At 44.8% G+C, this 24,715-nt stretch overlaps 1 protein-coding gene across 5 annotated transcripts in view; it reads left to right on the forward strand.

The window, feature by feature from the left end:
* Nucleotides 1-24,715, forward strand: part of PCGF3 (polycomb group ring finger 3) — a 118,249-nt gene that overhangs the window by 59,650 nt on the left and 33,884 nt on the right. For 4 of the 5 annotated variants that reach the window (XM_037829222.1, XM_037829220.1, XM_037829221.1 and 1 more), the window contains 2 exons: nucleotides 10,042-10,152; nucleotides 11,985-12,073. In XM_037829222.1, coding sequence (XP_037685150.1) covers nucleotides 10,042-10,152; nucleotides 11,985-12,073 — 200 coding nt within the window. The remainder of the gene's footprint in view (nucleotides 1-10,041; nucleotides 10,153-11,984; nucleotides 12,074-24,715) is intronic. The other variant, XM_037829223.1, reaches the window with a different exon arrangement.

The raw sequence follows: 24,715 nt of genomic DNA on the forward strand, positions 1-24,715 counted from the left end.
GATTTGGAAGATAGATAAAGCATATCAGATGTATGAGACCCCCTCCATAAAAAAAAGAGAGAGAGAGAGAGAATAAAACAGTGGAACCTAAAAAATTGAAAATGAAACAAAATAAGACAAAAAAGTGAACATCAAGTAAGTGTTTTAAGGGATGGTGTGCCAGTTTGGATGTACTGTGTCCCCTCAGATGCCATGTTCTTTAATGCAATCTTGTGGGGGCAGATTGATTTAATCTTTCTCATGAGGGTGTGACCTCTTGATTGTTTCCATGGAGATGTGACCCACGCATTCAGTGTGAGTCTTGATTAGTTTACTGAGCCCTGTGAGACCTCAGACAGAAGGAACTCACTGCTGCAGCTTACAGAGACATTTTAAAGACGGCTGCTGAAAGGAGACTTTTGGCTGATACTTTGGGGATGCTAGCCCAGTGTTTGCTCTGGAGAAGCTGAGTGAGCACAAAACGCCCCAGGAGCCACATTTTGAAGAATGCACAGGACCAGAAAAAGGAGCTGGAACACAGCCCTGGATCAGCAGACCCCGGCCACGTGCCTTCCGAGCTTACAGAGGTTTTCTGGACACCATTGGCCTTCCTTTGGTGAAGATATGCTTGTGTTGATGCCTTCATTTGGACACTTTCATGGCCTTCAGACTGTAAATTTGTAACCAAATAAACCCCCTTTATAAAAGCCAAAAAAAAAAAAAAAAAGAAAGAAAGAAAAGTAGAAGAAAGATTTCAAGTCAGAAAGTCAGAGACTTAACCTCACAACTGGAGGATTAAGAAAAAGAAGAGCAAACTAAACCCAAAGCAAGCAGAAGGAAGGAAATAACAAAGATTAGAGTGGAGATAAAAGAAATAAGAGAATAAAAAATCAATAGAGACAATCAACAGACCAAAAATTGGTTCTTTCAAATAAATCAATAGAATTGAGAAACTTTTAGCTACAATGACAAAGGAAAAAAGAAAAAAGAACACAAAGAAACTGAAATCAGAAACAAAAGGGAAGACATTACTACAGACCCCAAATAAATAGGATTATAAGAGAAAACTATGAACAATTATACACCAACAAATTAGATAACCTGGAGGAAATGGACAAATTCCTAGAAATATGCAAATTACCTGTACTGATTCAGGAAGAAATAGAAGATCTCAACAGACCAATAACAAGTAAAGAGATTGAATCTGTAATCATAAACTGACCAGCAAAGAAAAACCCAGGGTGAAATGGCTTTACTGGCAAATTTCACCAAACATCCCAAGAAGTATTAACACCATTCCTGCTCAGATTCTCCCAGAAGACTGAAGAGGAGGGAATGCTTCCTAACTCGTTCTAGGAGGCCGGCATCCCCTTAATACCAAAGCCACACGAAGAAACCACAAGAAAAGAAAATTACAACCAATATCCCTTATGAATGTGGATGCAAAAAATCTACAAACTGAATCCAACAGTCTGTTAAAATAATTCTAAGAAGGAGTGGGATTTACGCAGGTGTGCCAGGGTGGTACAACATAAGGAAAGTGGGTTAGTGTAATACACCATAGAACAAAAGGGGAAGAAAACACAGGATCATTTCAGTTGGTGCAGAAAAAGCATTTGACAAAATCTAGTAACGCTTCTTGATAAAATCACTTAGAAAAGTAGTAATAGAAGGGAACTTTTTCAACGAGATAAAAAGGTCATTTATGAAAAGCCCACAGCTAACATCATACTTAATGGTGAAGGACTGAAAGCTTTCCCCCTGCGTTGAGGAACAGGACAAGGATGCCCGTCACCACTGTTACTCAAAATTGTACTGGACGTTCTATATTAAAAAAAAAAAAAAAAGGAAAAAAGCATCCCAATTGGAAATGAAGAAGTAAACTTTCCCTATTTGTAGATGACATGGTTCTCTGTATATACAGAAAATCCTAAAAAATCCACAACAGAGCTATTAGAGATAATAAATCAATTTGGCAAAGCAGTGGGGTGTAAAAGCAATGCACAATAATCTGTGGTATTTCTGTACACTAGTAATGAACAAGCTGAAGATGGAATCACGAAAAGAATTCCATTAACCAAAGGTGTAAAGGACTTATACATGGAAAACTAGAAAATAATGTTAGAAGAAATCAAAGAAGATCTAAATAAATGGAATGACATTCCATTTTCATGGATTGGAAGACTAAATATTGTTAAGAAATCGATTTTACCCAAAATGACTTACAGATTCAGTGTAATCCCAATCAGAATTCCAGCAGCCTTCTTTGTGGATACAGAAAAGCCAATCATGAAATTTATATGGAAGGGTAAGGGACTTTGAATAGCCAAAGCCATATTGAAAAAGAACGAAGTTGGAGGACTTCCCATTTTGAGAACCTATTACAAAGCTGTAGCTTCAAAACAGCACGGTACTGGTTCAAGAACAGACATATAGACCCGTGGAATTGAATTGATAGTTCAGAAATAAAGTCTTAAATCTATGGCCAATTGATTTTTTTAAAAATACAGTTTTATTGAGATACATTCATATACCCTACTACCATCCACAGTATACAGTCATTCACAGTACCATCATATAGTTGTGCATTCATCACCAGAATCAACTTTTAACATTTTTCTTACTCCAAAACTAAAAATAAAAAAATAAAAATAAAAGTGAAAAAAGAACAGCCAAAACATTCCACTGCCCGCTCTCCCACCCTATTCATTTAGTTTTTGTCCCCATTTTTCTGCTCATCTGTCCATACACTGGGTAAAGGGAGTGTGACCCACAAGGTTTTCACAATCACACAGTCACACCATGTAAGCTACATAGTTCTACAGTTGTCTTCAGGAATCAAGGCTACTGGGTTGCAGTTTGACAGTTCCAGGTATTTCCTGCTAGCTATTCTCATACACTAAAAACTACAAAGGGATATCTATATAGTGCATAAGAATAACCTCCAGAATGCCCTCTCGACTCCATTTGAAATCTCTCAGCCACTGAAACTATTGTGTTTCATTTCACTTCCCCCCTTTGGTCAAGATGTTTTCAATCCCACGATGCCTTGTCTAGGCTCGTTTGCGGGAGTCACATCCTGTGTTGCCAGGGAGATTCACACCCCTGGGAGTCAGGTCCACGTACTGGAGAAGGCAGCAAGATCACCTACCTCATGGGCTTAGAGAGGCCACATCTGAGCAACAGAGAGGTTCTCTCGGGGAGCCTCTTAGACACAATTTTAAGTAGGCTTAGCCTCTCCTTTGCAGCAATGAGTTTCAAAACGGCAAGCCTCAAAAGCGAGGGTTTGGCCCACCAAACTGTCAGTCCTCAGAGTTTGCAAGAACAACAGTAATAACACAGATGGGGAAGTCCAACATTTCTGCATTTTTCCCAGTTCCTCAGGGGTTCCTGCAAATATATCCTCATTCTCTGCCCAGATTGCTTTGGGATGTATCAGGATTTCACACTAACCTGTACAAACCTACCAGATCTCACTTCCTATTCAAAGTTCCATGTAATTATGGTGTTTGAATAAACCGACTATTTAAATTATTTGGTGTGCTACAGAAAGTATAGCTCCTTCACCAAATAAACATCTCTTTCCTGGGTCTCACACAAAAGTTGAAGTTTTAAAACACGGTCAATATTGTCCTTTACCCTTTGGTCTGACTTGCCTTAGTCCTAACCAGGTCCGCTTCATTCGTATCTCTAATTGAAGTGTGGACTCTTTCAGCTTTTTTACCAGTTGCTGTATGTGCTAATACTGCCATTCGTAGCTGCCAAGCTCTAGCTCTGAGTTTCAGGGCTCACACAGATACCCAAAGTTCCAGAGGCCACCTAAGTTATACACAGAGAATCCAGCATCTCAGAATTTAGAGATAACCATTACAATTCAGAAATAGATGTAACTGCTATAAGAGCTTACAATCTGGGGACCATTACAATAAGTGTTCCCCTGATAAGCTGTGCTCTAAGATTCAGTTCTCAAAGAGTTTGCACCTTATAATTAGTCCATATTAGTGAGGCATTATAATGTTTGTCTTTTCGTTTCTGGTGTACTTCACACAAAATGCTGTCCTCAAGATCCATTCATCTAGTTGCGTGTCTCACAGCGTCATTCCTTCTTGCAGCCGCTCAGTGTTCTACTGTATGCACACGTGACAGCTCACCATGCCGTTCATCAGTCAGTGTACCCCTAGGCCACCTCCAGCCACTGCAGGTCATGAATACTGCTGCCACAAACACCCGTGTGCAAATGTCCATTCACATCCCTGCTCTCAGATCTTCCAAGTACATACCCTGTAACGAGGTTGCACGACCTTACTGCACCCACAAACTTAGCTTCCTGTGGAACCACCACAGCGTCCTCCTAGGCTGCACCATTCTATTTCCCCACCAACAGTAAATAGGTGCATTCCTCTCTCCATGTTTTCTCCAGCACTTGTATCCCTCTGTTTATATTTTTCCCTGAAATTTTATAGATATATTCATATGCCATATGATCATACACAGTATACAGTCAGTTGTTCACAGTATCATCATATAGTTGTGCATTCGTCACCACAGTCAACATTTGAACATATTCATTACTTCAAAAAAATTGTTTTAAAGAATAATAAAAAAGAAAAAAATTTAAATATCATACAATACAATATAGTAATAAAGTCCGACAACACTACCACTATCAAGGATCCCGTACCCCTCCCTATATCCCCCTCTCATAGACTTCTAGCTTTGGTATGTTGCCTTTATTATATTTAATGGAAGCATATGACAGTGTTACGGTTAACCATAGACTCCAGTTTGCTTTGATTATGTTTTTCCCGAATACCATCCCTTTTTCAGTACCTTGCGAGGGTGACATTCATTTGTTCTCCCACATGTAACAACATTTTTATATTTGTACATTTAGTCACCACCACTGACCACTTTAGGTTTCACTAAGTTATACAGTCCCAGTTTATCATCTCTCTTTCCTTCCGGTGTCATACATGTCCCTCCCTAGCCCTCCTCTTTCAACTTTACTCACAGACATCTCTGTTCAGTGTACTTAAAATATTGTGCTATCATCACACAGTATTATGCTATTTCTGGATCTATACAATCAATCCTGTTGAACATTCTATGCTCCTTCAGCATCAAATGCCTGATCTCTACCCTCTTTCTGTCTGCTGATAACCTGTGTTCTCAGCTTTAACTTTCAAAGTTTGCTCATTAATATTAGTTCATATTAGTGAGACCATGCAGTATTTGCCCTTTTGTTTCTGGCTAAATTCACTCAACATGATGTCCTCAAGATTCATCCACGTAATTATATGTTCCATTACTTGTGTCTTACAGCTGCATAATAGGCCGTCGTGTGTATATACCGGTTTGTTTATCCACTCGTTTGTTGATGGACATTTGGACTGTTTCCATCTCCTGACAACTGTGAATAATGCTGCTATAAACATCGGTTTACAAATGTCCATGCATGTCTTAGCTTTCAGTTCCTCTGACTATATACCTAGCAATGGAATAGCTGGGTCATACGGCAGATCTGTACTTCCTCTTCCTGAGGAACCTCCACACTGCCTTCCAGAGTGATTGCACCATTCTACATTCCCACCAGCAATGAATAAGTGTGCCTCTTCCTCCACATCCTCTCCAGCACTTGTAATTTTCTGTTTTATTGATAATGGCCATTCTAGTAGGTGTGAGATGATATCTCATTGTGGTTTTGATTTGCATTTCCCTGATAGCTAGTGAAGTTGAGCATCTTGTCATATGTTTTTGAGCCATTTATATTTCCTTTTCAGAAAAGTATCTGTCTTTTGCCCATTTTTTAATTGGGTTGTTTGTCTTTCTGTGGTTGAGTTGTAGGATCTCTTTATATATTCTGGATATTAAACCCTTTTCTAATAACTGGTTTCCAAATATTGTCTCCCATTGTGTAGGCTGCCTTTTACTTTTCTGACAAAGTCCTTTGATGTACAAAGGTGTTTAATTTTGAGGCGATCCCATTTATCTATTTTTTTCTTTCATTGCTCATGCTTTGGGTGTAAGGTCTAGGAAACTACCTCCTATCAGAAGATCTTTAGGATATTTCCCTATGTTTTCTTCTAAGAGTCTGATGGTCTTAGCACTAATGTTTAGGTCTTTGATCCATTTTGAGTTAATTTTTGTATAAAGTGTGAGATAGGGGTCCTCTTTCATTCTTTTGGAAATGGATATCCAGTTCTCCAAACACCATTTGCTGAAGAGGCTGCTCTGTCCCAGTTGCTTTGACTTGACTGCCTTATCAAAGATCAGTTGTCCATAGATGAGAGGGTCTATTTCTGAACACTCAATCTGAGTCCATTGGTCATTGTATCTGTCTTTATGCCAGTACCATGCTGTTTTGAGCACTGTTGCTTTTTAGTATGCTTCAGAGTTAGTGTGAGACTTTCCATTTCGTTCCTCTTTCTCAAGATATTTTTGGCTATTCGGGGCACCTTGCCCTTCTGAATAAATTTGATTATTTGTTTTTCTATTTCTGCAAAGTAAGTTTTTGGAATTTTAATTGGTATTGTATTGAATCTATAAATCAGTTTAGGTAGAATTGACGTCTTAACTGTATTTAGTCTTCCAATCCATGAACACGGTGTTTTCTTCTGTTTTTTTAGGCCCCATTCAATTTTTTTTAGCAGTTTCTTATTTTCTCTGTATAGGTCTTTTGTGGCCTTGGGTAAGTTTATTTGTAAATACTTGATTCTTATGGTTGCTATTGTAAATGGAATTTTTTCTTGATTTCCTTCTACTGTTGCTCTTTACTTGTGTATAGGAACACTGTGATCTTTGCATGTTGATCCTGTACCCTGCCACTTTGCTGTTTTCATTGATTAGCTCTAGTAGCTTTGCTGTAGAATTTTCTGGATTTTCTACATGTAGAATCATGTCATCTGCAAACAGTGGAAGTTTTATTTCTTCCTCTCCAATTTGGATGCCTTTTATTTCTTTTTCTTGCCTAATTGCTCTAGCTAGAACTTTCAGCACAATGTTGAATAACACTGGTGACAGTGGGCATCCCTGTCTTGTTTCTGATTTTAGAGGGGAAGCTTTCAGTCTCTCCCCATTGAGTACGATGTTAGCTTAGCCAGTTGATTTTTGACGAGTGTGCCAAGTCCATTCAATTGGGAAAGAATAGTCTCTTCAGCTAATGGTGCTGGGAAAACTGAATGTCCATATGGAATAGAATGAAGATGGACCCCTACCTCATACCATATACGAAAATTAACTCAAAGTGGATCAAAAACCTATAGTTAAAGCTAATGCTATAAAACTCGTATAAGAAAACATGGGAAATATCATCATGCCTTGTAGTAGCAATGGGTATTTAGATTTTTTACACCAAAAGCAAAAGAAAAAAATAGATAAAATGGATTTCATCTAAGATAAAGGATATTATCTACAAAGTGAAAAGACTACCCACAGAATGAGAAAAAGTATTTGGAAACCACGTATCTAATAAGGGTTTAATATCTAGAATGTATAAAGAAATTCTACAACTCAACAACCAAAAGATAATGCAATTAAAAAACAGGGAAAAGACTTGAATAGACATTTCTTCAAAGAAGGTAAGATACACAGATGGCACAAAAGCTTATGAAAAGATGCTCCACCTCATTAGCCATTGGTGGAAGTGCAAATCAAAACCACAGTAAGATCCTTTTCACACCCATTAGAATGCATGCTATTTTAAAATAACAGAAAATAACAAGTGTTGGAGAGGATGTTGAGAAATAGGAACACTCAGCAGCTGCTGGTGGGAATGTAACGTGGTGCAGCTGATGTGGAAGACAGTTTGGCATATCCTGAGAAAGCCAAGTGTGGAACTACCACGTGACCCAGCAGTCCTGCTGCTAGTTGTATACCCGAAAGAATTGCAGGTAGGGACTCAAGCAGGGATTTGCACACTCGTGTTCATAATGGCATTATTCACAGTTGCTAAAAGATGGAAGCAGCCCAAGTGTCCCTCAGCCAGTGAATGGATAAACAGAATGTGGTGCATACATATGGAATATTCAGCTGTAAGGAGGAACGAAGTCCTGAAGCATATGGGACAACATGGATGAACCTCGGGGACATGATGTTGCATGAAATAAAGCAGGCACAAAAGGACAGATATCGAATGATCTCGCTGATATGAAATAATCAGGATAAGCAGATATTTGGAGTCGGAATCTAGAATATAGTTTACCAGGGTCTTGGGTGGGGGTGGGGAATGAGACGCTAATGGTTGAATTGTGCAGTTTGTGTTCAGGATGACAACAGAGTTTTGGTATCGGATGATGGTGATGGTAGCCCAGTATTGTGAACCTATTAACAGCTCTGAATTATAGATTTGAATGTGGTTAATAGGGGAAATTTTAGATTGTGTTACTAGAATAAAAATTTAAAAATGAAACTTATGAGTGGACAACACATGCAGTGCCCCTTAATAGGAACAGTGGGCAACAGTTAACAGTGGCTGTAGCAGTGTTGTTTCCTCAGTGCCGCTGACGGTGCCTCCGTGCCCACTAACGCAGCCTTCTCCATCAGGAAACTGCACGTGGGGAGGGCATACGCGGGGACTGTTTTCTGCATGGCTTTTCTGTAAATCTACAACTTCTCTAATTAAGGGGGAAAAGTAGGCTCATAGCCGCTTTAGTCTCGTGGACACGAGCTCTCCTGGAGTGTGCGGTTCCCAGCTGGTCCCGCTGGCCTCGTTCTTAGAGCAAGTCACTGCCGGCTGCTCTGCGGTGCCGCCCGCTGCCCTGGGACCCGGGCCCGCTGCTGCCCTCCGTAGGCTCTTCTGTGTCTGTGGTGGTTTCATCTCCCCAGCGTTCGCCGAGCTGAGAATTCCGGGCGCGCCGTGACTGCGGGCTCTGGACACCGGGGGTGCTCTTCCCCTGCTGTGCTAACTTCACCCCAAGACTGGGTGGAGGCAGAAGGCAAACACCGGCCGGCAGGACGCCCGTCCCTGCCTGTGCTTGCCAGGGCAGCCGAGTGCGCGGTCTCCGGCCCTCCTTCCTCGCCGTCCTCCCCGAGTGCGTGGTCTCCGGGCCCCCTTCCTCGCCTTCCTCCCCGAGTGCGCGGCCTCCGGCCCTCCTTCCTCGCCGTCCTCCCCGAGTGCGTGGTCTCCGGCCCCCCTTCCTCGCCGTCCTCCCCGAGTGCGCGGCCTCCGGGCCTCCTTCCTCGCCGTCCTCCCCGAGTGCGCGGCCTCCGGGCCTCCTTCCTCGCCGTCCTCCCCGAGTGCGCGGCCTCCGGCCCTCCTTCCTCGCCGTCCTCCCCGAGTGCGCGGCCTCCGGGCCTCCTTCCTCGCCGTCCTCCCCGAGTGCGCGGCCTCCGGGCCTCCTTCCTCGCCGTCCTCCCCGAGTGCGTGGTCTCCGGGCCTCCTTCCTCGCCGTCCTCCCCAAGTGTGCAGTGTCCTTACAGTGTGTTGGGGCTGGAGTGGCCGTGCATCTGGTTACAGGACACCACCCTGGCTCAGTGAACACCTGGGGCAGGCTAGCCACCACACGAGCGTCACTGGCCCCTGCTTCACTGTCGCCCACCCTTGAGCCAGCATGAGCTTTCTCGTGGTTCCTTGATGGAACTGGGTGAGTCTGAGCCGGGGGCTGTGGACGACACCTGGCTGTCGTGCTGCTGCCTGTGCGTGGTCAGTGCGGGTTGGCCCACCACAGCAGGGAGGCTGTGTCATCAGCACTGAGCCGGCCCCGAAGGACGTCCGTCCTGCAGCTCACCCACGACTGGACTTGAGGCTCAGGAGCCCTGTGTGTGTGATCACATCCGAGATGGCAGCCTCTGTGCTTCCTGCGCACGCTCCCCTGCATGGCATCTGTGGCTGCGTGGGCGCTTCTGCCTGCAGTCACGTGCCTGGCAGCTGGTTGAGCTCCCTGCTGTGCTCAGCTGGCAGCGCCTCCTGGGAATATCAGCCCAAGTGTGCGGTTTGCTTTATGAGTAGCAGCCTTCACATTTTCATATTTCAATCCATAATTTCTTCATGTGATGTTTATGAACAGAATTTTAATGTAATTCATTTCCTGCTTGATATTAAAGATTTATGTTAATTTTTAATAGCGGAAATGAGGAAACAGAGGGAATTCTATCACAAGCTAGGCATGGAGGTGCCCGGAGACATCAAGGGGGAGCCTTGCTCTGCGAAACAGCACTTAGATTCCCACCGGAACGGTGAGTGAGCTGCTCACGTGGCTGAGGAGGGCCCAAGGGAGGGTCAGCAGGGTCCAGCTCCCTCGGAGCTTGTGTTACGAGGGATGTGGGGCTTTCAGTGGAGCTGTGGTCATAGACAGGGATCTGGAACAGGGCTGAGAACGGGGCACGGCTGTGGGTGGAGAGAGAGGGGACATGGGGGTGCAGCTCAGGAGGGGTAAGCAGGGGGCTCCTGGGATGTACACAGAGGTCAGAGGTCAGTGTGGGCTGGTCCACAGGGAAGACGTGGAAGGAGGACTTGTTAAGACTTTCGTCTCTAACTGTTTTACTGTCAAATGGCAAATAACGGTTAAGTTAATGGTGTTTTTAAACCCATACGTATCATGACAAGTTGTTCAAATCTTTGAAGCTGTGGTGTTTTTCTAGTGGTCCGCACAAATTCCTAAGGAAGCTCTAGACAGCCCCGAGTATTCTCTAGCAGTGTGAGGAAAATGAGAAGAGGAAGCCCCAGCACTGTTGGAGAGGCCGAGCTTTGCCAGCAGCCCAGCAGGCTCCCTGCACAGAGGGTGTGGGGGAAACACAGTCCACCTGGGTGAAGCCTGGACTGTAAAACCAGTGTAGGAACAATAAAATCCCTAGACGCCCTGCTTTGTGTGACTAGCTGGGGTGATGCATTAAGCACAGAACAGGGTTGAGCAGCCCTGGCTGCTGGAGGGGAGACGGCAGCTTGTCTGCACTCCTATTGCCAGTTTCTCCCACTGTCTTTCTCGTATCTGCCTCACCATATCCCCTAAGTCCATGCACCTGCCAAAACACCACATGCACCAGCCACAAACTCACATGTACTCACCGCGCATCACGTGCACAAGCCACAAACCCAGATAAACCCACCATAAATCCACGTGTGCCCACCACACATCCACGTGCATCAGCCACAAACCCATATGTACCCACCACACATCCACGTGCACCAGCCACAAACCCATATGTACCCACCATAAATCCACGTGCACCAGCCACGAACCCATGTAAACCCACCATAAATCCACGTGTACCCACCACACATCCACGTACACCAGCCATGAACCCATATGTACCCACCATGCATCCACGTGTACCCACCACGCATCCTCATGCACTAGCCACAAGCCCATATAAACCCACCACAAGCCCACATAAGCCTGCCATGAACCCACGTGCACCCAGCATGCATCCATGTGCACCAGCCACAAACCCATATGTACCCACCATGCATCCACGTGCACCAGCCACAAACCCATATAAACCCCCCATAAATCCACGTGTACCCACCACACATCCACATGCACCAGCCACAAACCCATATAAACCCACCACACATCCACATACACCAGCCACAAACCCATGTAAACCTGCCACAAACCCATATGTACCCACCACGCATCCACATGCACCAGCCACGAGCCCATATAAACCCGCCATAAATCCACGTGTACCCACCACACATCCACGTGCACCAGCCATGAGCCCATACAAACCCGCCACAAGCCCACATAAGCCTGCCATGAACCCACGTGCACCCAGCATGCATCCGTGTGCACCAGCCATGAACCCACATAAACCCACCACACACCCACGTGCGCTTGCCATGAACCCACGTGCACCTGACTCCAGCTGCTTTTCCAACATGGCGTTGACCACTTGGGAGGCACCCAACTTAGCATGTCGTGCTTTAGCTGCAGTTGTAGACTCTTCCTGTGACTTTCTTGCTAGAGAGAATTTTTGGTAGTATTTTGATATAGTTGTTGAGTTAAAAAAAATAATGGTTTCAAAGTTTGGATCTCATACTACAGTATTTCTGTTTGTGCTCCAAGGTGAAACCAAAGCAGACGACAGTTCCAACAGAGGAGCGGCGGAGGAGAAGCCGGAGGAGGACGGGGACTATCACAGGAGTGACGAGCAGGTAGGGAGCTTTTAAAAGCTGCCTTGGCTTAGAGCCTGCGTTTCGCAGTGAGTTTTATGAAACTTTAATAAATTAAATATGCTGCGACATTCTCGTGGAATGTCTTCCCCATTGAATAGTAAAAAGGCTGTGGGAGAGAGAAAGTAGACTTTCAAGACACTCATTGCTTTTCCTCCCATCTCCTTACTTTATTTTTTTTCCTCCAATTACCAAAATAACGCAGCTTGGTGTGAAACATTTCCGGTATAGAAAGGCTCAAGCCCACCCTGAGCAGCGGCCCAGGGGACCCCTGCCAGGCACCTGCCTGTGCGCAGATATACTGAAGGAAGCCAGCGTCTCATGAGGTATTGAAAGAAAAGTAAAAGCCTAATGTTGAGTAATCTGTTTCCATGTCGTTCGGTTCATTATCAGTTTAGGAAAAGAAAACTAAATGATCGTAGAGACACTGCAGAAGAATTTCATAAACTTCCATGTCTATTTCTACAGAAACTGTTAATGTAGATACTTAATTTGAAAACTATACCAGTCATTGTACTTTATGGTTAGACAAAGTAATTGTCTCATTATTTTCAGAAAGAAGGAAAATACTCCAATTATCAGCTACTACTCAACATGATTTGGGTACCCTGGCCCATGCAGTGTGGAAAGAAAAAGGAATGGGATGTGTATGAGAGAAGGAGACAGAAACACCTTTATTCCCAGGTGGCTTCACTGTCCTCCATAAAGCCTGACACCGTCAACTGAAAAACCGCTAGAACTTGTTGTTGCTCATTGAGGGGATTAGAGCAACATACTGTTATCAATAGTTATAGATGAAAAGCAGTGAGATACCCTTATTCAAGTAATAGATAAAAACCTTAGAATACCCTAATTAGAAATGTGTAAGGTCTAAATGAAGAAAATAAATCCTTATGGAAAAGTATAAGAGAAAAATCCGAATAAATGGGTGTTCCTGAATGGAAAGAGTGTTAAAATACCAGTTCTCCCCAACTTAATCTGTTTTTGTTCTCCTGATTGTAATCCCAACGGTTGATTATGGAATTTAATGAGACATTTCTCAAATTCATCTGGGAGTAGCCATGAAACTTTTGAGAAAGAAAAATGAGGGTTGTTGGCCGTATCAGGAAGAAAAAGTTGTACGTCTCATACTGTATATTACATGGCATAGCTGAGTATATAATTATATAGGTAAATAATTTATATCTCAATGGTATAATAATTAAAATAGTGTGGTTTGGATGCAAGAATAGAGTAACAGAATCTTCAGTTTTGAGTTAACACACTTCTGTATTGTTAAAAACTTTGCAATGAGCAATACGACACAGAAGTGTTGTGTGTGAACGTGTGGGGACTGAGGCTCGATGGAGCTGAGGTTCCCCATCCCTGGGACGAGGTTCTGTGGTCGGCGGGAAGGAGTGGACGTGAGAACCCCCGTCGTCCGGCGCAGGCGAGCTCTCCTCCGGGTGCGGCTCCTTCCTGCCCTGCCGCTTGCTGGGTCCGCTTTTGTCCGTGTGCCTTTTCCCGGAAGGGTTCTCAGACCCGCCGCTGGGCCCCGGGGCCACGCTGAAGTGCAGGGTCAGAGGCGAAGGCCGGGCCGCAGGAGCCAGGACTCATCCCCTTCACTCGCCTTTTTATGTCATTGGTGTAAAGCTGTTCAGTGTCCTCTAGTGTTCAGTCTCTGCATTTGCAGCTTTAAACTCCCCAGTGTTCATTATCACTTTTTTTTTTGCCTTTCCTTTTTTAGTCCTAACATGCCAAAGATTGTCTGTTGTATTGTTTGCTTTCAAAAGAACTACCTTTTATTTTTAATTGTTTCATGTCCTTAAAGCGTCTGTTTTATTCTCACTGGTTTCTTGGGTTAAAACCTTTGTTTATGCTCTTTTTAAACGACGCCCTCGTGGCTGCGCCCTCGGACCCTGACGAGGGAGGCCTCGGTGGCGTTCGTTTGCAGAGGCCGCGGTTCCGTTATTTACTTCCTTTGTTTCCTGTTTAATCCAGGAGTTTCAGAGAAGCATGTTTTAAATATCCAAGTGAAATAGACTGTTTTGGGAATGATTTGCTTTTTAGGTTTTTTTTTTTAATTTTTGTTTTGAAATAAATTCAAACTTACAGGAACAGTTGCAAAAATAATACAAACCCCATACACAGAACTCCAGCATACCCCACCCCCCTCCACTGATACCCTGATCCACCAACTTTAATATGTTGTCACTTCACCGTTTCTTTCTTTCCCTCCCTCCCTCCCTTCCTGTCTATCATCCATCATCTATTGCTCTGTCTTCTGAACATATGAGAGCAAGTTACACACATCCTTGAACAAATAATATAATTCACATATACATTTCCTATGAACAAGAATATTATTTTATGTAATCACATTAAATGTAGTTAAGAAGTTCAAGAAATTTAACATTGCTGCAAAGCTTACATTCTATATTTCATTTTTTTCTTATGTCCCAATTGTGTCCTTTTGAGCCTTTTCTCCTCTATTCTTAGATCTCATCCAGGATCATCTGTGGCATTTAATCATCATTATCTATTTAGACTGTCTTTTTTTTCAATTGTGGAAACATATATACAGCATAAATCTTCCCATTCCAACCCCTCCCAAGCACTCCATTTAGTGGGATTAATCACATTCACAATGTTGCAATGCCATCACCTTCCCACGATCCATTACTAGAAATTTCCCTTCACCCCAAACAGAAACCCTACACTCATTTCTTAACTCCCCATTGCCCCTTCCCCCACTTCTCATAACCCATACTCTACTTTTCATCTCTATGGCCATATTCTCTGATACTTTCTTTGTGTTTACCATGGGGCTTAAATTAAACCTCTTAAATCTATAACAATCTTGTTTTTCTTTGATACCAACTTAACTTCAATAGGACACATAAACTATGTTCCTATACTCCTCCATTCCCCCACCTTTATGTAGTTCTTGTCAAAAATTACATATTTTATACTGAGTCCAAAACCACTGATTTATAATTACACTTTATGTATTTTAGATCCTATAGGAAGTAAGTAGTGGAGTTACAAATCAAAAATATAGTAGTATTGGTATTTATATTTACCATGTGATCTTTACTGGAAATCTTTATTTCTTCATGTGGTTTCAGTCAATTGTTTAGTGTCCCTTCCTTTCAGCCTGCTCAATTCCCTTTAGCATTTCTTATAGGACTGATCTACTGATGATGAAGTCCCTCAGCTTTTGATTATCTGGAAATGTTTTCATCTCCCCCTCATTTTTACCCTCCAGGTGATGGTGAATTTTCTAAGTCTCTGATGGTTATTGACTTCTAATTGTATTCCACTGGAGTCAGAGAATGTGCTTTGAATCATTTCAAATTTTAAATTTATTGAGGCTTGTTTTATGTCCCAGCATATGGTCTATTCTGGAGGAAGTTCTGTGATCACTAGAGAAGAATGTGTGTCCTGGTGATATGGGATGTAATGTTCTAAATATGTCTGTTAAATTTCTCTCTCCCTCTCTCTCTCTTTCTCTCTCTCTCTCTCTCTCTCTCTTTCTCTCTCTGTCCTTTCTTTCTCTGTGGGTAGGGCTCCTGTTAGTATCTGAAGTAGGGCAGGTCTTTTATTAACGAAATCTCTCAGCATTTGTTTGTCTGTGAAAAATTTAAGCTCTCCCTCAAATTTGAAGGAGAGCTTTGCTGGATAAAGTATTCTTGATTGGAAATTTTTCTCTCTCAGAATTTTAAATATGTCATGCCACTGCCTTCTCGCCTCCATGGTGGCTGCTGAGTAGTCACTACTTAGTCTTATGTTGTTTCCTTTGTATGTGGTGAATTGCTTTTCTCTTGCTGCTTTCAGAACTTGCTCCTTCTCTTCAGTATTTGACAGTCTGATCAGAATATGTCTTGGAGTAGTTTATTTGGATTTATTCTATTTGGAGTTCGCTGGGCATTTATGCTTTGTGTATTTATATTATGTAGAAGATTTGGGAAGTTTTCCCCAACAATTTCTTTGAATACACTTTCTAGACCTTTACGCTTCTCTTCCCCTTCTGGGACACCAATGAGTCTTATATTTGGACATTTTATTTTATCTATCATATCCCTGAGATCCATTTCGATTTTTTCAATTATTTTCCCCATTCTTTCTTTTGTTCTTTCGTTTGCCGTTCTGTGGTTCTCGAGGTCACTGAATCATTCAGCTTCCTCTAGTCTTGTACTATGAGTATCCAGAATCTTTTTAATTTGGTCAACAGTTTCTTTTATTTCCATAAGATCATCTATTTTTTTTATTTACTTTTGCAATTTCTTCTTTATACTCTTCTAGGGTCTTCTTCATGTCATTTATACATTTATATCCTGTGCCATGCTCTTCTTCGTGTCCTTTATATCCTGTGCCATGCTCTCATTGTTTGTCTTTAGTTAGTTCTTTGATTAATTGCTCCAAGTACTGTGTCTCCTCTGAGCTTTTGATTTGGGTGTTTGGGTTTGGGTTATCCATATCGTCTGTTTTTTTAATATGCTTTAAAATTTTCTGTTGTTTTTGGCCTCCTGACATTTGCTTTACTTGATAGGGTTCTTCTAGGATATGAAGGATTATTCAGACACCAATCCCTAATTTGTGAGATCTACAGCTTGGTGACGTACACTTTCTCTAACTAACCAGCAGATGGCGTCTGTGAGTCACCTAGTCCCCTCAAGTCAGTTCTCCCCAGCTTTGTCTTTGTGGTGTGTGGGGATCTGGTTCTTGTGGGGTTCAATTGGTGCACTAAGTTTGGGTATGTTGTTGGTGTGTTGTTGGTGTCTAGATGGTTAGAAAGGCAGGGTAGCTTTAATAATCAAATATCCCAGGTGTTCCTGGAGATTTAAGGCTGTTGCAAGAGTCTAAGCCTTCATTTCAGTCTTGCCACAGATTGTCTCTGCTGCTGACCCACAAGTCCTTGGTATTGGCGTAGGGTCCCTGGGATTTCCGAGTCAGTCCCTCTTCCAAGCTGTGCCCTCCCAGGGCCTCTGCTGAGGGAAGGCTGTGCCACGTCACAAGTGCACACCATCCCTCAAGGGAAGCCCTGGGTCACTGGGCCTTGCAGGGGTGTTCCCAGCCTGCTGTAAGGATGGCTGAATGGGGCGTGTTAATTTCTCCCTTTTTGCACAGCTCTGCCTTCCCAGCTCCAGGACAATTAGTTGTGGGTGCGGGAAAGGCTATAGTCCACACCCGATATTGTGGCGTGTGCTCAGTGTTGCTGGAAACACCTCCCGTCACACTGGGTCCCTTGGCACGACTCTGGGCTAAGGCCCCAGCCCCAGGCAGGAGCATTCCCAGTCCGTTGGGAGGATGGCTGCAAGGGGCGTGGTTTTTTCCCGCTTTTGGCTAACCTCTATCTTCCTTGCTCTGAGACAATTAGCAGCAGGTGTGTGAAAGACTATCTTCCATGCCAGATACTGAAGCGTTCGCACAGCCCGTTCCTGCCACGCTTCACTGTGCACCTCTCGCTTCTGTATCTGCAGCCGCTTTTGGATTTTTAAAAAAAAAAAAATAGTCCGCCTCCAAACGCCAACCCACTGTTTCCCCACACCACAACGCAGCTGCCGGATATTCAGTGGCTCACTCACTCGTTTCAGAACACAGACTCCCGGTCTCACCAAGTACACGGTCCCTGTGGATTTAGCAGACGTCGTCCAGCTGGTGCATCGCTGGAACTGGTGTTCTGAGTCACTTTCTGGCCTCTATCTAGTATTTTTCACAGAGGTGTTTTTTTGTCCTGTCTCTCCTAGCCACCATCTTAGGTTCTCTCCCCCAGATTTGCTCTTGATTTCTAGTTTTCCTTCTTTGTTGTTCAGCAGTGTGATCTGTGGTGACACCGGCTTTCCAGAACTGAGATTTTCCTTGTTGTCCCTCGTATACATGTTTTCCACAGGTGGTGTCTGTCTTCTTCTGTTGGGTTTGGTGGTTCATGTGGTGTTTAAGCCCATGCTCGTGGCCTTGCCCAGTTCCTCAGTTCTTGTGCCTTGTTTTCCTCATCTGTAAAATGGATGGTAAAAAGATCTGCTCCAGGTTTGGGTGAGGATTCAATGATTTCTGTTCGTAAAGCTCTGGGAGATGTTGCTTAAACTGAATGACTGAATGATAAAGCAAGCAGGCCAGCTCGGGAGACAGTTGAGATATGCTGATCCTGTCATTTCTCCCGTCAAAGAAACCTACTGTGTTATGGTTTTGTCCATTTCCCCTTGTCGTTCTCGCAGTTTTATTTTATCACATGTGCTGCATTCTTGGTATGTACGGGCTCGTGCTTATTATGTGTTCTTGCTGGGTTGTGCTTTATACCAGTGTGAAGTCTTCCTCTTTTCTAATCAGTATCTTGTTTTGTCTGGCCACCAATATTGCCATAGTGTTGCCCTTTTTTTCCCCACCATTTTATTTTTAACCTTTCCACCTGTTCTAGATGTCATGTAGGTTTTCATTAAACCCATCGCAAGGCCCTGGTTTTTATGGGAGAATTCAACCCTTTCATTTTTTATCGTAATAACTCATGCTGGCCTGTGCTCGACTTTGTGTGCGTATGTAGCATCTTGTTTGCATTTTCTTCCCCTTTCTTATTTGTATCCTTTGAGAAGATTTTTCCTTTTTCTTTTCTTTTTCTTTTCTTTTTCTTCTCTAATGCTTTGAAAATTTTACATCCTCTTTATACTTCTATTGGCTGCTCTGAGATTTTCAAACGTGTTTAAATTTATATCATGTCAACTTGTAGAATCAGTGTCTGTTCTGATTTGCTAAGGCTGATGAAACGCAACATACCAGAAATGGGTTGGCTTTTACAGCTGGGAGTATTAGCTTACAGTTTACAGTTCCGGGTCTGTGGACGTGTCCCCAGCGAGGCACCAGCGGGGACACTGGACCCCAAAGCCCGGCCGCCAGCGCCCTCAGCTCCTCTGGTGGCCCTTCGCCCCCGGGTTTGTTGCTCTCAGCTTCCGGCCTCTGTGCCTCCTCCCTGGGCTTCTGTGTGCTCTGTCTCTCGCAGCCTCTGTGTGTCCTTCTCTCTGAGCTTCTCTGGCTTTTCTCTGACTTCTCCGTGTGCTTCTCTGAATTTCATCTCTTAGCATCTCGGGGGCTTTTTATTTTCTGTGTCTTTTCTCTGTCTTTCACCCTCTTCTGAAGGACTCCAGCAAGAGATTTAAGACCCAGCCTGAATGAGGCAGGTCACACCTCAACCTCAGTTAAGATCTAACAGCGGGTCCACACCCACGGGAATGGGGGGGCCTAAGAACATGCTTTTCCGGGGTCCGGGCAGCTTCAGACCATCACAGCATCTTTCACTTCTTAGAACAAGACAAGACTTCGTTATGTTGTTTCTGACTCCGCTTCCCTGGCCACTACCTGTCACCAGACAGAATTGGTTCAAGTCTTCTACAGTTTTGTTCCAGATAAGTTTTTGGTAATCTTTATTTTGTTTTACACTACTTCGCTTCTAGTAATTGTCAGCTAATAATTTTATTAAACTTTTGAGATGATATTAACAATTGCCTAGATTTAACAAAAAGTTATATAGGTTTTTCTGGCTCCTTTGTTTGTTTTATTTATATGACACTATTTGATATATCCTTTGTCTTCCTCTGTCATGGTTAAGCTCAAAATAATTTTTTCTCATAACTTTTCAGATAAGTCCTTCCTAAATCACTCAGAGAATTGATTGATTGCATTGAGCACTTTTAACATTTAAAAAGAAAAGAAAAACAGGGTGGTGAGGGTGCGATCAGCAGAGAAACCCTCCAGCCACAGCTTGAGGGCCCCTCCTGGGACGTGCACGTGCCCCGAGCAGGGGCGGCCTCAGCTGTCTCGCCGTCTGTCTAGTGCAGCTCTGAACATGCTCTTAGTGTAACATGTTTTTTCGTTCTGGTGTCTGCCTCTGTAATGTGGCGCTGGTCCAGGTGGCCCTGATACGGGCTGAGAAATGGCCCCACCAAGCCTCAGCGTTACCCTCACCCTCCCGGAGATACAGTTCAGATACAGTCTCTTCTGGAAAGTTTCCCTGCCCAACCCCCATCCTCCTTTCATGCTGCGGCAATACCCTGCTCTACGCCTCCACCCTCCGCACAGGCTTTGCGTGGCTGCCTGTCGCGGGGCCTCTGCACGGTGGCGTGTTCTCCCCACCAGGGCCTGGGCACACGGGGCACTGCCCATGGCTGGTGTGCTGGCCTTCCCGAGGGCCCTGGTCACTGCCGGCCACTCCCCTCCCTCACTCGGGCCCTGCCTTGGCTTCCTTCATCCCCACTCTCATGGTTTACTCAGCCCCTGTGCCATCCCCTTTTCCTGTCCATTAAGCATCAGCCCTGCCCAGGTGCCCGTCTCACTCGGCACTGCCCAGTCGTCTCCTCACACCCGCTCACCGACCGCCTGCAGCCCAGGCTCCCTGAGCCCTCATGCTAGTCACAGTTGCCCTCGTGTTGCGTCTCCAAGGCAGCCGACGACCCCAGACCCCACAGGCAGCACACAGTCAGAGCTTATTGCCTGGGTGTGGACAGCAGCCACGGTAGGGTTGAGCTCCGTGAGGGAGCGGGTCCAGGGAGGGCCTGGGAGGGGGGAGAGGAAGAGGGCCCCCCAGTCAAATATTGTAAAAGGCAAGATTCCAGGTGAACATGTGTTTGAAACCTTAGAACATTTTTTTTAAACTCGTGAGGATAGTAAGATTGGCTGGTTGGCTGGACAAAGTAGGGAAGGAAAAGGATGAGCTCAGAGCTCACCCCCAAATCCCCAGCTCAGGCACCAATAAATGACCTGAAAATTTCTGTGTCTTTCCTGAAAGAAATCATTAGCTCCTATAGCTGCAGCCCTGAAATTCCTGAAAACCAGCTCGAGTCTCAGTCTACTAGTGGCTGAATACCAACACTAGTTGAATTCCCAGCCTTGAAGGGTGTCTGTTCTCACACTGATTGGTGAGGAATGAATTCTGAACATTGGAATGGGGACATATGCGGTCGCAGTTGACTTGACTGGGGGGGGGGTGGCGGCCGGTTGCTAAATCCTAGGCTCCCAGGCTTGCTCTGAGGGTACCGGCGGCGGGGGCTCTTTCCCGGAGGCGAGGGCGAGGCGGGGGACTTGGCCAGGTCCCCGGCGGGGGGGCGTGCAAGGTGTGGAGGGCGGCGAAAAGGAACAGGCAGGACACGGTTCTTTTAAGGTAACAGATGAAAACTAAGAGAGCTTTATTAGGCGAGAGCACAAGCTTATATTGGGCGATTAGAGGGCGGGGTAGCTGTAGAGGTCGAAGGCTTGGATTGGTTCGGAGAGGGCGCGGAGGTTGATAGACAAGGGGCGGGAGTTGTTCTGGTAACTGCGCATGCGCACTGACGGTGGGGGAGTTGCTCTGGCAATGGGGAGTGTCAGGGGCAAGATAAGGGGGTGGGGAAAAGGCGGTTCCCTCCGGCAAGCCTCCCCTAACGGTGGTATTTTGGGTGAGGAAATGGGGCCTGCCTCCGGCCTCACTTTCTCAGGCCTGGGGGGCAGTGGAGGGCGCTGTCGCCCGTGCCCACCACCCTCCCCAGGGGCTGATCAGGTCCCCCAGCCCAGGCCCGCCAAGTCGAAGCACGTAATCAGTATCCCGCAGACATATGGGCAGATACTGATGAAGCTGAACCTGTAAATTGAAGCAGCTTTCCGCCCCTGTCTGAGAAAGTCAACCCCATTTGCCTCAGGAAGTGTTAATGGGATCCCCTGAGATGGTTGCTGAGTCTCCTCGGAGCCCACTCCCACCACCCTCTGCTTCCAGACCCATCATTAGACTCAAGTCCCAGCAGGCCCCAGAGAGAGAATTAGAAAGGGTAACCCTGTGAGGGTGCACTGCACTCCAGAGAACTGCATGTTTTTTCCAGTTTTTGCAGGTGGAAACCAGGGGAATATGAATGGATATGAAGGGTGTGGGATAATGGTGGAAGGAATATAAGGTTGGATCAGGCTGAATTTACTGATATGGGCCCACTAGGCAGAGATTCTGCATTCAGTGTTGTAGCTCGAGGGGTTAGAAAGGCTGTTAACAGTTTGTCTGGGTGATTGGCTGAAACATGGATCAAATGGTGGCCGACATTACCTGAGGTCAAAATGCCAGAACTGCCCTGGTACAGTGTAGAGGAGGGGATTCAAAGGCTTAGAAAGATTGGAATGTTAGAGTGGATTTATCATGGAAGACCTGCTCACACACCCCTGGAATGTCCAGAGGACACACCTTTTACCAGTACTGTGAGGAATAAATTTGTGAGACTAGCTCCATCCCTGAAGAGCTCTGTGGTTGCCCTTCTCTGTAGGTCACATGTTACTATGGGAATTGCTGCCCCTAAACTGGGATCCTTAAATGCAATGGGATAATTGGATCCCAGGGAGGCAGGGGCCAAGTAGCAGCATTTATTCACAAACATAAGGCAGGTGCAGCTGCCATAATGGACAGCAGTGAACACAGTAATCAAAGTAGTTTGACTTGCAGAGACCATGATGTTAGCCAGTAGATCTTGGGGTACCTAGAAGTAAAATAGTTGGGCAGTGTGATGGTTGGGTTCATGTGGCAACTTGGCCAGGTGATAGTACCCAGCTGTCTGGTCAAGCAAGCACTGGCCTAACCATTGCTGTGAGGACATTTGTGGCTGGTTAATAAACCAAGAGGCTGGTTTATTAAATCATCAGTCAATTGCCTGCAGCTGTGACTGATGACTCAACGAAGGGCATGTCTTCCACAATGAGAGAATGCAGTTGGCTGGATTTAATCCAGTCGATCAGTTGAAGACTTTTAAGCGAGACAGATAGAAGACCTTCACTTCTTCTGCCCAGTGAAGTATTTCCTGAGGAGTTCATCAAAGTTGCCAGTCCATTTCCTGAGGAGTTCATCAAACACATTCATCGAAGATCCCAGTTCATTTCTTGAGGAGTTCGTCTAAGTTGCCTGTTCATTTCCTGAGGAGTTCATCAAACATCTTCATTGGAGTTGCCAGTTTGCTGACTGCCCTACGGAATTTGGACTCGTGCATCCCCACAGTTGCGTGAGTCACTTTTATAAATCTTATACTCATAGATATCTCTCATTGATTCCGTTTCCCTAGGGAACCCTAACTAATCAGGCAGTCTACTAAATTATTGCTTGAGTTCTAGGTCAAGTGAACAAAAGTCAAACTTGAATTAGAAAAACAGACAGCCATGTTCCCTTAATCAATTCCCAGACTTGAGACAATTTACAGACCCAAAGCCTCTTGAATGAAGGGAAGGCCGGGTACCCTTGGGGAAGGACCCTGCTACCCTGCCAAAAATTTAATCTGAGTCTTCATCCCAGCCTTCCCCAAAGAGGCTTATGGCCTTTTACCAGGGTAAAAAGGAAATGATCAGATATTTCAGAGATTATTAGACACGGGGTCAGAAGTGACATTAATTCCAGGAGACCCAAAACGTCACTCTGGTCCACCAGTCAGAGCAGGGGCTATTGGAGGTCAGGCGATTGATGGAGTTTTAGCTCAGGTCCATCTCACAGTGGTCCAGTGGGTGCCTGGGCCCGCTCTGTGGTTATTTCCCTGGTTCTGAAATGTGTAAGTGGAACAGACATACTCAACAGCTGGTGGAATCCCCAGTTGGTTCCCTGACTTGTGGAGTGAATGCTATTATGGTGGGAAAGGCCAAGTGGAAGCTGCTGGAACTGCCCCTCCTAGCAAAATAGTAAACCAGAAACAATACCGGATTCCTGGAGGGATTGCAGGGATTAATGCCACCAACACAGACTTGAAGGATGCAGGGGTGGTGATGCCCACCACATCCCCATTCAACTCTCCTATTTGGCCTGTGCACAAAACAGATGGATGACAATAGATTGTCCCAAGCTTAACTAGGTGGTGATTCCAGTTGCAGCTTCTGTTCCAGATGTGGTATCATTGCTTCAGCAAATCAACACGGGAGGCCATTGTTCTACCCCCTCAGGCAAAAGCAGCAGTGGATTCTTAAAGAGGCAGTACCTTTTTTTTTTTCTTTTACCTTCCCATTCCCTGTTTGAGAGGAAATAAAGTTTGGAAAAGTCACAAATTGATGGCTCCAGCCCTCAACAATAACAAAAATGACCCAAAAAAAGCCCCTAGTAATCCTAGAGAAGTGGGACAGCTAGATTTGCAGAGTTGTAAGAAAATAACCCCCAGAAAGTCCAGTGCTCAATGAAAATTTGCAGAACACACCAAGAAATATGAAAGTAGGGCCTATTCACGGGAAAAAATAATTTTCCAGAAACCATCTGTGCCAGTTTGAATATATTATGTCCCCCAAACGCCATTATCTTTCATGTAATCTTGTGTGGGCAGACATTATCAGTGTTGACTAGATTGTAATTCTTTGAGTGTTTCTGTGGAGATGCGCCCCACCCAACTGTGGGTGAAGACTCTAATTGGATAATTTCCATGGAGTGTTGGCCCGCCCATTAGGTGGGCCTTGATCAGTGGAGCCATATAAATGAGCTGACGGGCAGAGGGAACTCAGTGTAGCTGTGAGTGACATTTTGAAGAGGAGCCAAGAGAGACACTTTGAAGAAAGCACAGGAGCTGCAGATGAGAGACAGTTTGAAAACGGCCGTTGAAAGCAGACTCTTGCTCCGGAGAAACCGAAAGAGGACAAATATCCCAAGTGCAACTAAGAGTGACATTTTTGAGGAACTGCAGCCTA

This window comes from Choloepus didactylus, chromosome 3 (assembly GCF_015220235.1).
Source record: "Choloepus didactylus isolate mChoDid1 chromosome 3, mChoDid1.pri, whole genome shotgun sequence".
Taxonomy (NCBI): domain Eukaryota; kingdom Metazoa; phylum Chordata; class Mammalia; order Pilosa; family Megalonychidae; genus Choloepus; species Choloepus didactylus.